The sequence below is a fragment of the Agelaius phoeniceus genome, chromosome 21 (genome assembly GCF_051311805.1).
Source record: "Agelaius phoeniceus isolate bAgePho1 chromosome 21, bAgePho1.hap1, whole genome shotgun sequence".
NCBI lineage: Eukaryota > Metazoa > Chordata > Aves > Passeriformes > Icteridae > Agelaius > Agelaius phoeniceus.
This window is the reverse complement of record NC_135285.1, coordinates 1,819,884-1,834,487: the sequence shown is the minus strand read 5'-3', so window position 1 is coordinate 1,834,487 and position 14,604 is coordinate 1,819,884. Positions and strand designations below refer to the sequence as shown.

Sequence of the window (14,604 nt, the reverse complement as noted above, 5' to 3'; positions counted from 1 at the left end):
TTTCTTCCTCATTCTTTCTTTCTTCCTCATTCTTTCTTTCTTTCTTTTCTTTCTTTTCTTTCTTTCTTTCTTTCTTTCTTTCTTTCTTTCTTTCTTTCTTTCTTTCTTTCTTCTCTTTCTTCCTTCCTTTCTTTTTGTCTCTTTCTTTCTTCCTCATTCATTCTTTCTTCCTCTTTCTTTCTTTCTTTTCTTCCTTCCTTTCTTTTTCTCTTCCTTTCTTCCTCATTCATTCTTTCTTCCTCTTTCTTTCTTTCTTTTCTTCCTTCCTTTCTTTTTGTCTCTTTCTTTCTTTCTTTCTTTCTTTCTTTCTTCCTTTCTTCCTTTCTTCCTTTCCTTTCCTTTCCTTTCCTTTCCTTTCCTTTCCTTTCCTTTCCTTTCCTTTCCTTTCCTTTCCTTTCCTTTCCTTTCCTTTCCTTTCCTTTCCTTTCCTTCTCTCTCTCTCTTTCCTTCCTTTCCTCTGGACTGGGAGGGACAGCCCTGGACAGGGACTGCCCTGGCCAGCAGACACAGCTCCAGCCTGAAGCAACAGGGCTGCACAGCAAGTGGCACAGGGAACAGCACAAAGCCCTTTCCCCACCCCCAGCTTCCTCTGTTCACTCTGAACAAAATCACATTTCCAGCTTGTTTCAATTAACTTTAAGACTTTTATATTCCATGAAGGCTGAGGCAGTCATTAAACCCAAATTTTTCCTGTTGTAACACTTTGAAACAACCACACCACAGCTCAGCTGGTGGCTCTGGCTCTGCCAGGCCAGGACCTCCCATGGGCAGAGGTGACTCCAGGTCCCCTCAGTGGTGGCATTGCTCATCCTCTGGCTCAGCATGGACAAACTCATCACACCCCACAGGCCCAGCCCTTGGGGCAGCATGAGGGAGCTGGGAAAAGTCAGGATGGGAGTGATGCCCATCCCCTGCCCTTCCAGGGCACAGCCATGGCTTTGGGAAGGGCAGGGAGTGTCCTCATCCCACCCCAGAGTCTGGGGATGCTGCTGGGATGGGGTACAGGACACCCTCACTGCCCCACAGCCCTGGCACTGGGGGTGAGGAAGCACCACAGGGCAATAAATCCACCTGCACAACACGTAAATAAATCAATATTTTTGCATCCATGAGCAAAGCAGACGCAGCCAAGGCCCTGAGTCACCCTGGGCCATGTCCCAGCAGTGGCTCTGGGGTGAGTGGGGACAGCCCTGCTGCCAGCTCTGCTCCCAATGGCAGCTGCTTTGATCTCCCCACATCAGAAGGAGCCTTTTCCCTGCCCTGTCACAGCCACAGCACACCCAGACACTCCATGGGACGGGGCTGGCACACCCCAGACACTCTGTGGGAATGGGGCTGGCACACCCTGGGCGGGCAGGCACTGACCCCACTGACCCTCCCTGCCAGCCCTTCCATGTGCTCAGGGTTCTTTCATGAAAAAATATAAAGAAAAAAGTGGAGAGAGGTCAGAGCAGAGAGAGAGAAGGAAAGGGAAAAGCTCCTTGGGCACTCAGGCATGGATGTCCATCCTTTCCCTGCTGATGCCATCATGGATTTGCTGCCCTTTGGGGTTTTTTGGCTTTACCTGAAGTAATCACAGACTGGGGTTTATTCAGTTATCACCAAATCCTCTTCAGCACAAGGAACCTTCACAACAGGATGCACCAGGTTCCCAGTGGCACAGCCCTGGCAGCCTGGAGCACAGTGGCCCAGGGGATGAAGAAATTGTGCTTTATCCCCAGAGGAAAACACCAAAGTGCCCAAGGGGGACAGAACTGCTGCACCCTGCTGCCTGCAGCTGCAGGAGGGATGCCCCAGGGACTCGTGGGCTTTAGGCACTGGAGATCAAGGGTCAGTGTTAAACAGGGGGTGATTTCTGTGTTCCACAGGTCTCTCACACACCTGCATGGAAGGCCACACTCACAGCTGCTCCTGTCTTACCTGTGGCTCTATTAAGGCTCAGTTCCAGCTGCCACAGCACTCACAGGCTGGGACTGAAGATTCAGCAGAGGAGGAGAAAGACTCCTTGAGCTGAGGAAACTCATTGGGTGCTTCACAGGAAACATCTTTTTAGTAAAAGCCAGATTTTCCCAGCATATTCCTCCTGATGAGCAAAACCCATGTGGAAAGCAGGACTGAGAGAGCCTGAACACCCTGGAGGGGGGATGTGATGCAATCCTGAAACTGCTCCCTGGCTGGGTGGGGGGCACAGTGTTTAAGCAGGAGCTCTGGGATTATCCCATCCCATTTCCTTGTGTGCTGCCAACAGCTCTGAAGCTCCCCAGGACTGACCCCAAGGGCAGTCCTATGGTGGTGGGGCACAGACCTGTGCCAGGGCAAAGCAATCCCAGCAGGGCCTGGATAACCCACTGGATCTCCTCCAGCCTGCCCTGAAGAACTGCTGCATCTCATCCCTCTCAAGCATTCTTCATCCCACAATAAAATTATTCCACACAATTTACCAGTCCCAAATAAGGGCACCCTGGAGTTGTTCCCTCCCTGTCAGAGACAGCACCAAGCCTTGGTTTTGGGCAGGATCTCACTCATCACATCCAGCAGCAAGACACTGCTTTAGCCACACACAGAGCCCCAGACAGCAGCTGGAGCCAGCAGCCCCCTCCCAAAACCTCCTGGGCTTGCACATGGAGACCCAAGGAAGGGGGGACAGTGCCTGACAGACTGGGGAGTTTCCTGCCTGCCCTTCCAGTGTGGGGAGGGGCCAAGAGGAAAGAAAAGAGTTGGCACCATTGGAAAAAGGAGCCTACTGTTATTTATTAACCAGGGAGGTGGGCCCAGGCACTCATGTAGGGGAGGAAGGAATGTGGAGAGCAGGCCCAGACATTGTGGGGTGTCCAGGCTGCTGCTGAGCTGCCCCCATGTGGAAGCTCATGGGGGAAGGGGGCACAGCAAAGCCCCAGGGCAGGGAACCCCCAGCAGGGCACTGAGAGCTGGTGGCACTCTGGAGCAGGGCTCAGGCACAGCAGGAGTGCCCAGGGGACAGGGACACTGCCAGATCAGTTGCAGTTCTTGGGCAGGCGATAGACCCCCCCTGAGTAGATGAGCTGCTGGTCCCGGACCTTCTTCTGCAGGAATCCCTGCAGCTCCTGGAGATCGATCTCAGTGACCACAGGGCCGGTCATCACAAACATCTTGAGCATGCTGTGGATCCTCTCCAGGGACAGGCTCTCCAGGTTGGTCAGCATGGCCTGGATGTACGTCCAGAACAGCTGCAGAGGGACACAGGCCACAGTGAGTGACTGACACTACAGCATACAGCAAACAGCCCAGAAACAAGGCAGGGATGCAGCTGGCACTAAGCTCTGCTCTCAGCCATGGGGTCTCTAAACAAGGCATATCCAGGAACAGCAGCAAAGTGCTGGGACACAGCTAGACAGAGGGATCTGGCACACATCTGTGCAGCACACTCATGACCCTCTGTGGATGAACACCAGCATGACAACGCTGTGTTGCACAACACACAGGCACAATGTGACTCACAGGCAGGAAAGGCTCTGGAAATGTCCAGGAACCACAACAGAGAGAAGGCAGAGATCCAGCTGTTAGTGCTGGGTCAGTCTTTTGGGCAGTCAGAAGTGCCAAAAAAGTGTTGCTCGGGTGCATCCAAACAAGTTATGACTATTTCCAAATATGAAATCATGTCTCGGACTTTTTTCTTTTTTTAAACTGAAAAAAAATGCAATTTGGAGATTTCCAAAAGGTTCCCTGACTCAGCAGCTGGGCACTTGTCTGGAGGGAAGGCTGTGATCCAGCACCAAGAGATTAACCACGAGATACCCACTTCAAAACCCAAATGTTTGTGCTGGACTCAGCCACTGGCAGTGGAAAATGTGAATCCATAGTGCAAACTGAATCCATCATCTTGATCAGATTCCCCAAACCCACAACACAGGATGTTTGCATCACCACAGGGACAGGTACCTGCAGCTCCTCCTCCTTCTGGTCAGCCTGTGAGGCCATGGCAGAGTCCCCCTCCTCATCACTGTCAATCAGAACAACCTTCTCCACCTGGTCCTTCTGCTCCTCCTCGATGACAGTGAAGGTGCCCTCGGGCTCTTCCCGCAGGACTCCCTGCTGCAGCCACAGCGTCATCTTCCTCTTCAGTGAAGTCACAGGCACCTTGAGCACTTCACTCAGCTCTGTCAGCGTCCAGGTGCCTGCAGAGACCATGGAGAACAGAGAGGAGATGGAGAACAGGACACTTCCCACACCCAAGCCTGCCAGGATTTGGTGGGAAGCTGGGTAAGGCAAGGAGGCACTGCCAGGAACAAGGCTGCAGAGCTGGGGCCCTCCTGGGCGCTGGAGACCCTGTGGGAGATCCAAACCCCTGCACCACACCTTGTTCCTCCTGCCAGAGCTCTCAGAGCCTCCAGCAGCCCAAGGAACGTGGCTTTCCCACCTGTGGAAGCACAGACAGGGCTTCACAGCACTCACTCTTGGTCTGGAAGTGCAGGATGATGGCAGCGTGCACAGGAGACACGGACAGGGAGAGCGTGCGATCAGCCAGCTCCACGTCCAGGCTCACCAGCCCCAGGTGGTACTTCCAGTTCAGGGTCCTCATGGCCTGGGAAAAGGAGGCAGCAGCTGCTCACAGCACATCTCCCAGCAGGAACCACTAAGTGCTGGGTTATTGCAAACCCCACTGTAACCAAGCAGCAGCTGAAGGGGTCTGCATAAAGCTTTCATAAGGAGGGTTAAGGTGGCCTCACCTTTAATTTCTCATACTTCTTGGAATATGCTTCCATGGCTTCCTTGACCTGCTCTGGAAGCTCCAGCTTCTCCTCTTTGAGTGGTGGCCAGAACTCACTGGACAGGATAATGGCCACGAGGCTGAAGGGAGGCCTCTCCTCCTCAGGGAGCTTCTCCTCCTCATCCCGAATGTTGGCGTTAATGCGCCGCGAGTCGGCCATGTCCTGCAACGGGCACAGAGCTGAGCTGGCTCCTTCCCTCCAGAGCCAGGGCCAACCATCAGTGAGGGGGAGGCTTAAACAAGGTGAACAGCTTTCTCTCTAAATGATGATGGGGACACTGGAAAGGACACGACTGTCACCCTGATTTTTTAAGATTTTCTAAGCCTTCTGATGTTTACATTCTTGTAGCAAACGTTCTCACACGCTTTTCTGTAAATAACTTATTGTTTTGCATTCTTTTATGGAAGAAGAGAAATTTGATAGACTGTTGGTTTGTCCAGTGTCATTGGAGAGGTGGCACTGTCACCCTCCAATCCACTGTCACTTTTAGAAAACTATAAGTGTTAGAGTCAGAAATAAACTTTCCCTTTTCTTCACCTTAAGAGCAGCAGTGTGTGTGCTGCGTTGTTTCCTGTCCTATAGTGACACAGGATCGTGTGTCTACTTGGAAGTCTGCTACATACCCAGAAAGATTTGTGGGAGGTTAGAGGAAGGAGTTACAACTCAACACTGCCTTCACTGGGGGCCCTCCACACCTGTGTTCTCCTAAAGAATCAAACTCCAGAGTCCCAAGCCCAGCTCCTCAGTGTCAGGATACTGCAGGAAGGACAGTACAGACAGCAGCACCAGAGCAACCATTCCCCAGAGCCGATAATCCAACCCACAGGGCTTAAAAACAGACATGATTTGAATGCACTTCTGCCTGTCACAAATCAGCCCCTTACTGGCATTCTGGAACCCCCACTTTCCTAAAAGACCCTTTTGGGGTCACTCCTCAAGTTCTTCCCCTTCCTCAATGGGCTCAAACACCCAGCACTTAAATTAAAAAAAATAAAAGGAGTTACTTTTAACATGACTTCACAGTAGTGCATCTGAGCTTCACCAAACCTCAGCTTCAGCAGCTCCACGTTACGGATTTCCCTGGAAAGAGACACAGCAGGTCAGGGACAGGGCCCTTGCATGGACAAACCTGGCTTGGCCTCCACCCCTCACCACACAGCCAAAGAAACAAGGTCCCTGGCACAAGGTGCTCTTCCTTGCAAGGCACAGTATCTGCCCAGGATGGCTCCTGGTACCCAAGGGAGGAACAGCCATCTCCTCTAGGCCAGCACCTTTTTGAAGACAGAATGGTTCAGGCTGGAAGGGACCACTGGAGCTCATCCAGTCCCACCTCCCTGCTCAAGCAGGGTCCCCTGGAGCAGTCATTCAGGGTTGTGTCCAGATGGGTTTGGAATATCTCCAGGAAGGAGACCCCACAGACTCTCTGGGTTCCTGTTCCATTACTCAGTCACCTCACAGCAAAGAAGTTCTTCCTCATGTTCAGGTGGAACTTTCTGTGTTTCAGAAACACACATCTTCCATCCCTTCCATCTGGGGGGCCAACACAACATGTGGGATGGTGTCAGTGCTCCAAATTCCTACAAGCTGCTCTACAGCACAAACCAAGGGCAGGACTGAGCATGGAATTCTAGAGGCAAACTCAAAGCTGCAAAGCAAATAGCCAAAGGCACTCCTGACTCCACAAACAGCCATTGACAGGACTGAGTGTCTGAAGGCTCTACCCTTCAGATAGCAGGTAAAAGTAAACTCAGGTGATTTGGCCATGGAAGGCCTGGCTCTGGGCCCGGGGGCCTCACCTCTCAGCACTGTAGTTGAACTGGTGCAGCAGGCGGTCAGCCAGCAGCGTGCGGTACTCGTTGATGAACAGGTCCTTGCTGCCATAGATGCTCACCAGGAGGCTGATGATGTCTGAGGAGCGACGCTTGGAGCTCGATTTCCCTGGTGGAATCCAGCAGACAACAGTGTGAGATTAACAGGGACCTGCCCCAGCCCAGCTCCAGAGGACAGCAAATGAGCTGCTCAAGGCTACAGCCCAGCAGGGAAAGCAGCCGGCTGCCAGGACTGCTGGGCTGGGCATCTCACCTGGATCTGCATCCACTGGGTCAGGAACCCAGTCCCCTGGCTCTGAGATGTCATCATCACTCTCCTGGCCGTTCTCCAGGGTCACTGGGTCAGCTTTGGAGAGCTCATTTGCCAGGTCCCCCGAGCCCTCAGCATCCCCGGTGAGACCGGCCACGATCTGCCGCACCGTGTCCTCCCGAGTCCTGGAGCCAGGGGGAAGGGGAACAGTGAGTGAGGGAAGGGGAGGGGAAGGGGATGTGTCAGACTGCCCCACACGCCTCCTACCTCAGATACTTCCTGATGGGCTCACAGGCAACCTCCAGGATCACCATGGAAGGGTCCAGCTCCCGCAGGGCCTTGATGGCCGAGATATACAGAGTGATGATGTCGGAGGTGTTGACTCCTGCAGGAGAGGAGCAGAGGGAGTCAGAGCCCTGCAGCACAGAATAATGGCTTGGATAGAAGGGGTTTGGATGGTCCAAGCTCTCTGTTCTAGCTGTGGTGTGGGAGGAGGAGGGCTTGCTGCCCTGCTGCCCAAGGCAATGGGACAGATCAGATCCATGTGCCTCAGTTTTGAGCATGAATGGAGGCTCAGAGCTGAGTCCTACCAGTGCAAAGAAGCCTTTGCCTACCTGGACCAAAGATAAACTTTGTGCTCCTGACCACAGTGTAAAAATGAGGCCAAAGGGGGCTGGGATGCCATCAGCTGCTGCTGCCCTGCCCACTTGAACACAAATAATGTGTGATGGGCATGGTGACTGCCCCTCACTCCTCAAAGAGGAAACCAAACCAGCTCCAAGTAGATCCCCACTCGTGCCCGGGCTCCTTACAGTGTCAGGACACAGACAAGGATGTAAAACCCACCAGGGTGCAGAAGTCTCATTTCCAGAGCACTTTTCAGGGAGCTGAGCAGCTGCTGCCTCTGGTTAGTCCTTTCCAGGCAGAACTTGAGGTCCTCCACAGCAGGCTTTGACTCTGGGAAATCTGCAAACCAAGCAGTGATCAGGAGCAGTGCCAGGCTCTGAGGGGAGGCAGGGGGAGGCAGTGTGGCACACCAGAGAGCTCTGTGACCCCCCCAGTCCCAGCCCAAGGGTGAAGCACCTCGGATGATGCTGAAGAGCTCCTCGATGCGCATGCTGGCGTAGATGCGGTAGAAGAACCTCTGGACGTGGCAGCGCCAGCGTTTCAGGGTGCTGCTGGCTTCTGGGGAGGACTGTGCCAAGGGGCCATCCTGCAGGAACACCCTGCTCAGCCACCCAATCACCTTCTCTATCCACTGCACAAGAAGGAGAAACAGATGTGAACACAGAGCTGGATGCACATCCCAACCCAGCCCTGGCAGCCACCACAGCCGCAGAAAGGGCAGCTGGACCAGGAGAGATCACCCCCAGCTGCTCCTCAAATGTGTCCCAGCCTGGGCTATAGCTGGGGAAAGCCCAGCTGAAAGAACTGGAACTTTAACTAAAGATACAGGATATGGACTGTGCAGCTGGGTGTGAGAAGATAAGGAGTGACCACAGACTGAGTGCAGGCACTGGGCTCCAGAAAAGGACAGAGTTTGCTCCAAAACCTGCAGCCTATTTCATTCTTGCAGAGTTTCATCCCATTCTATACCTGCAAAACTGTCCCATTCATAAGAAAATGAGCAAGTTGCCCATTACACCATCCTTGGCCCAAAATTTCTATGGTTCCTGAAATCAGTGAAAAGCAAACAAGATATCCCAAGAAGTCACAGACACCCAACACAACTCAGGCATTTAAAATCCAAACACCAACCTCATCACTTAATAATAAAATAAAAACCTGAACAGAGAGCATAAAAAGGTTATTTTTTAATATTTGAGCTTTAGTGAGAATTATGTAATTGCCAAATTTCAAATGTACCCAATTACAATATCCAGATGTTTAAAATAACTGCCTTTTTCCCTCCTCATCAATTAGAAATACATGCTGCTTCCTGGGATAGTATTTGAGTACCAATATGCTACAAGATATTCTACTAATAGATATTAGTAATTTTTTTTATACATTCTCACAGCCTGAAACAAAAGTGCTAGGTCAAGGTTTGGTTTGCTGATGTTTATTTTTAATTACTCGACTGAGGAAACACTGAGGAAATGCACAAGTTTTGCCAGGACAAACCTGAGCACTCCAAACACCTGGGAAAAACTGTGCAGAAGATGATAAAGAATTCCCCTAAAGGGCAAGAAGACAGGACTATAACTGATGCAAAGCAACATGATTTTAAGGAATTATTATCAAACCAACCCATTCTTCCCCCAAGTTTATCTTCCCTGAGTGCTCCTGTTACAGCCTGATTGTGACCTGACACTCCAGGCAGCTGCTGCTGTGCTGGCAAAGAGGCTTTGCCTTCAGCACCTGTAATTTTCAGTGAGCTGTTTCTCAGGCTTCTCTATTTAACCTTTAGATTTCCAGGCCTGTGTTTTTGGTTTTTTTTCCTTAAAATTATCTCTTCCTAATCCTGATACCCTCCAATATTCTATGGCCAAACAAGAGGTAGAAGCAAGGGCAGCATCTGAGGAGCAGAATGCAGTTGTGTTTTCTGTGGTGCCCTGAAAATATCCTTAAACAATCTCCAGGTCATCCAAAAGCATTTCACACGAGGTGCAGTGAAGAAAGTGTTGCACAACAACCAAAAGGAAGTAAACACAAAAAGATTCCTGATGTTTGCAGCAACAAAAACGGTTGGCATGGCAAAGAGTGAGGGATCCAGGGTGTCTGGATTGCATGGGAACCTGGCTGTGGACCTGGTTCTCCAGCACAGGCAAATGCAAGGTCATGGGCAAGGAGCACTGAGCTCAGGATTGGGCCCTGGAGGAGCCATAACCTGGAGAAGAATTTTATTTTAAAGTCATGGTGGGTAAACAGCTCAACACAAACTTAGTTGAAACAGTAGCAAAGCAACTGGACAGCTGCAAAGAAAGATTGTAATTTTGTGTGGCCAGTGGTGAGATCAATGCCAGAATATCCTCTCTCATCCTTGCTTCCAGTTTTAGAGAGGAATTGGAAAGAGGACTGAAAACAGCCATAGAAATTCTAATTATGGGCTCACCTACACAGAGGGAGGACCCTCTGCAAGCCAGGTGGCACTTGTTGATCTTGTGGTTTGTAAACTGGAACCACAGAAATTCCCTCATTACTACAGACATCATGAGGTGAAATGTGACAGTGCTTCATGCACAGGTCAGAGCAAACCTTCCCCTCCAGCATCAGCCAAAATGGGGAGTTTCAGCCACCTCTCCTGCCTGACCTGGTGGAATTCATAGCCCTGGACCAGGTGTTTGAAGTTGGAATCTGCTTTTAGCCTGAGCTGCTAAAAACCAACAGCAGCTGCACACCTTTATCACTCCCTACAACTCCCTGAAAGGTGCCTGTGCTCTTTCTCCAGCACTGACAGAACCAGAGGACACAGTCTCAAGGTGTGTCAAGGGAAATTCAGGTTGGATATTAGGGAGAAGTTTTTTACAGAAAGAGAGATAAAGTTCTGGAATGGCTGCCGAGGGAGGTGGTGGAGTCACCATCCCTGGATGTGTTTAACAAAGCCTGGATGTGGCACTGGGTGCCAGGGTTGAGCTGAGGGGTCGGGGCTGGGTTGGACTCAATGATCTTTAAGGTTGTCACTGTCATATTTTCTGAAAAATCCCTTTGCCAGGATTTCTTCTCCTGGGAAACTGAGAAGCCTCAGAGAAAAATGAAAATAATAATTATCTGATTGCTTCTCCTGTGTTTTCTGCTTTGGAATGTGGTCTGGAGATTGTTTACCAACTGGTCATTGTTTGATTGGTTTCATGTGAATTGTTTTGACTTAATGACCAATCATGGTCCAGCTGTGCTGGGACTCTGGAAGCAGTCACAAGTTTTCATTATCATTCTTGTTAAACCTTCTGTCTGTATCCTTTCTCTATTCTTTAGTATAGTTTTAGTATAGCGTTCTTTAATATAATATAAGTACATAAAATAATAAATTAACCTTCTAAGAACATGGAGTCAGATTCTCAATTCCTCCTTCATCCTGGGGACCCCAAATATACCACAAATGGTGACCTCAGACATTGGCTGTAGCCCAAGCTGAAGAACAGACCCATATAATAAAGTCTCTTCCAAGCCAGTGATTCTGTGAATTCTGTGATGTCCCAAGGAGGAGCCTCACAGCCCCCACAGCAGCCTCACCTCCTGGAACTCGTTGAGGAAGGAGTGCTCGTACTCCCCGCGGCAGCGCTGCTCCATCCTCTCCTCGATCATCCTGTGCAGGATGGTGGTGACAGCCTCAGCACTCACCCTCTCCAGCAAGTTCAGCCGGCGGCTGCGGGCACAGGGACACGGCAGGAGTGTGGGGGAGCAAAGGCAGCAGCAAATCAAGAAAATCTTATACCTGAAGGCACCACCCTCCCTGTACGTTCCACAGAGGCAGAGCCAGCTCGGGCCACATGCTCTGACAGCACACACAGATGCACTACACAGGTAACACATGGCACTGCTGCTATCCCATCTTCCTTACAGACATTTAAAGCCACCAAAAGCTTTTTCATTTAGAAGAGTTTCATAGAATCAGAGACTGATTTGGGTTGGAAGAGACCTTAAAGATCATCTAGTCCAAACCCCTGACATGGGCAGGGACACCTTGCACTGGTTTGCTTCTTTGTGGTCAGAGGCCTCAGAGCAAGAGGAGTATGTTCTCATATCCAGGGAGGGGAACTTTCTGTCTAAAGATCTGCTCTTCTTCAACCACTAGTTGAAAGCAGAAAGTCCATGTTGAGTTCTCTACCCACCACCATGACACAGCCTGACCTCACACAGCTCCTCCTGTTCTCAGAGATCAATAAAACCTGCTGCTGCTCCCATCCACATCCCCCATTGCTCCAAGTGACAGCCACCACCCCGTGAGATACCTACAGAATGTCATTGAGCTGCTGGAACTGCTCCATGGCTTCAGGGCACCAGCACTGCTCCCTCTTGCTGCTGCAGCCTGCACAGAGCTGGCCCTCACCTCCGCTCTCCTCTGGGTCACTCTCCTGCTCGGTCTCACTCATGCTGCACTCACACTCGTTCGTTCCATCCTCTCCTTTCTTCCACTGCCGCATGTATATCCTGAAGGTGCGGCTGTAGAACTGCTGGATCATCTCCTGGAAGGATTTGGTCGTGGAGAAGAAGAGGATAGCTTTGAACATGGTGTAGACCTTCTCCTGCAGCGTCTGAGCGCCTGTGCCCAGGAGCAGGCCTGCCTTGGTCCACTGCTCCAGGAGCTCCAGGCTGTTCAGGTAGGGCTCCAGGCGGCATTTGAGCAGACTGAAGGCATCCAGGAGCAGCGCAGCACACTGGGGCTCCTCGGCCGTGTTCTCATACTGGCCAATGCAGTTCCAGAACTCGGGGGCGATATTCGCCTGCAGGTCAGTCTGCAGCACCTCGATGAACCACTCCTCCACGATGGAGTGCAAGTCATAGCACTGCAGCACGTCCAGGGCTGCACGGAGCTCGGCATCCTGCAGCGGCCCGGCAGCTTCGGGCCTCGGGGCTGCCTGGAAAGCAGGGGGGGACATGAATTAAGCATTTGATGGAGCACACAGGGACTCTGCTGTCAAACTGCCCTGGGGGGATGCTGCTCCTCCATGGCGATCTGCCGGGGTCTGAGCCCACCGCTGGATGCCCAGCGCTCCCTGCCAGGGCTCACACCCGCACACATCACTGCCGTTCCTGCAGGTGGCTGCTGCAGGACACAGGTGCTGTGGAAATGCTGTGAGTCCCCCGTGGCTGCTCAGCTCCCTCAGACGGAGCGGGAGCAAAGCCACAGCACGGCCGGGCAAGCTGCGGCCCTTTGGTCCCGCTCCTGGTTGGGGTGACAGAGACAGGGCGGCTGGGCCCGCGGCCCTTCCCTGACAGCCCCCAGCAGACACCGTCCCCGCACACCCAGGAGCCCTTCCCGTCCTCCCCGCCCCGGCCGTTCCTCCCCCAGCCCCCACCTATCCTCCCTCAGCCCCGGCCGTTTTCCCCCGGCAGCCCCGGCCGTTCCTCCCTCAGCTCCGGCCATTTCCCCCCGGCCCCGGCAGCCCCGGCCGTTCCTCCCTCAGCTCCGGCCATTTCCCCCCGGCCCCGGCAGCTCCCACTCCGCCCCGCGGACCCAGAGCCGGAGAGGCCCGGCCGGGGAGGAGCCGAGGCCGGAGCATCCCGGGGGCGGCGGGTCGGGCCTGCCCCGGGCCCGGCGGAGCGCAGCGGTCCCCGCTCACCAGCCCCAGCGCGGCGGGCGGCACCAGCGCGGTGCTGAGCGTGTGCCAGGCGGCCGAGAGCTCCATTCGGGCCGCAGGAAGGGGCGGAGCGGCGCCGGCCGCAGCGATGAGCGGCACCGGAGCCGCGCTGCGGGGGCACCACGCGGCGCTGCAGGAGGGTGAGCGGGGCCGGGGGCCGAGCGGGGCCGGGCAGGGGCAGGGGCCAGGGCCGGGCCCGTCTGACGGTGCCGCCCCGCAGGGCTGTCGGAGCTCCGCGCCCGGCGGGAAGAACTGAACGGGCGGATCCAGGCCGAGGAGGCGGAGCGGGGCCGGCTGCAGGCGCGGATCGCGACGCTCTCCCGGCGCTTGTCCGACACCAGCGAGAGCCTGGCAGGGCTCCGCTCCACCCGAGCCCACATCGACCGCACCATCGCCGAGATGGACCTGGCCTCCGGGGAGGTACTGCCAGCGAGAGACATCGCCTTGAGCAGCTTCCCCGTGAGGGGAGGAGGAGGGACGGCATTGATCTCTGACCAGGGACTGGGCCCGAGGGAATCACTGAATCAGAATAACCTGAGGTGGACAAGGATCCCCCCAGCCCAGCCCCTGTCCCTGCCCAGCCCCTGTCCCAGCAACCCCAGCCTGGGCATCCCTGGCAGCGCTGCCCAAAGGCTCCTGGAGCTCTGGCAGCCTCGGGGCCGTGCCCATTCCCTGGGGAGCCTGGGCAGTGCCAGCACCCTCTGGGGGAAGAACCTTGCCCTGAGCTCCAGCCTGACGGTGTGTCAGGGGAGGTTTGGGATATATATATATATATATATATGTGTGTGTGTGTATGTGTGAATTCGGTCTGTATTTACCTGAAGGTCGGTTGGGAGCACCTCGATGAATCACCAGTCCTCCCTGCAGCCAAAACAACTTCCCAGGCCCGGGATGCAGCTCTGGCACACAGACCCCATCATGAGAGGGCTGGATTGGGGGCCGATTTGGTGCTGCTTGGGCTTGGGCAAAGTTTATTGTCCAAATACATTAAAAATGGCTTTTGGAACAGACCCCTAAAAATTACCATCTCATACCCGTGGTTTGGGGGAAAGGAGGAAACCAGAGACATGACACTGACCCACAATCCCTCTAATTCAGGCAGAGGACAGTGGGGCTGATGGAGTTGTTGGCCTGCCATTCTTCCAGTGCAATATTTAGTGTATTTCTTTCATCTTTAATGGAACAATGTCATGAAAAGAGTCCAGTTGTTGGGGCAGTAAAGGGTGGGAAGGAGGCAAACAACACAAGGGCTGGCACTGTCATTTTGGTTCTTGAGACAGCTCTGCCCATTCCCCTGTGTGTGTTACTGCCAGGCAGGCACTGCTTGATCCCCACAGACAGGGCCTCAGCTGAAGTCACTTCTGTATTACACACCAACAGCTTTTATTTCTTTAAAAAAGGATCTTCCCTGCCTCTTTTCAGATAAGTGACAATCTTCCTTCTCATGGTGACCAGGCAGAGTTTGTGTCAGAAACACCTTTCCCCTATTAGCTGCAGCCTAAATTCTCCTTCCATTTGCATTTTGAATGTGACCA

General features: G+C 53.2%; 1 protein-coding gene across 1 annotated transcript; it reads right to left on the bottom strand.

The window, feature by feature from the left end:
* Nucleotides 1-2,726: 2,726 nt before the first annotated feature.
* ANAPC2 (anaphase promoting complex subunit 2) lies at nucleotides 2,727-13,476 on the bottom strand. Its single transcript, XM_054646475.2, is given in 14 exon segments — nucleotides 2,727-3,206; nucleotides 3,919-4,154; nucleotides 4,432-4,561; nucleotides 4,707-4,910; nucleotides 5,753-5,828; nucleotides 6,545-6,686; nucleotides 6,831-7,012; nucleotides 7,095-7,212; nucleotides 7,674-7,793; nucleotides 7,911-8,085; nucleotides 11,001-11,133; nucleotides 11,724-12,346; nucleotides 13,052-13,146; nucleotides 13,149-13,476. Coding segments are annotated over 14 exon segments (2,760 nt in total). The 5' UTR covers nucleotides 13,462-13,476; the 3' UTR covers nucleotides 2,727-2,993.
* Nucleotides 13,477-14,604: the final 1,128 nt, after the last annotated feature.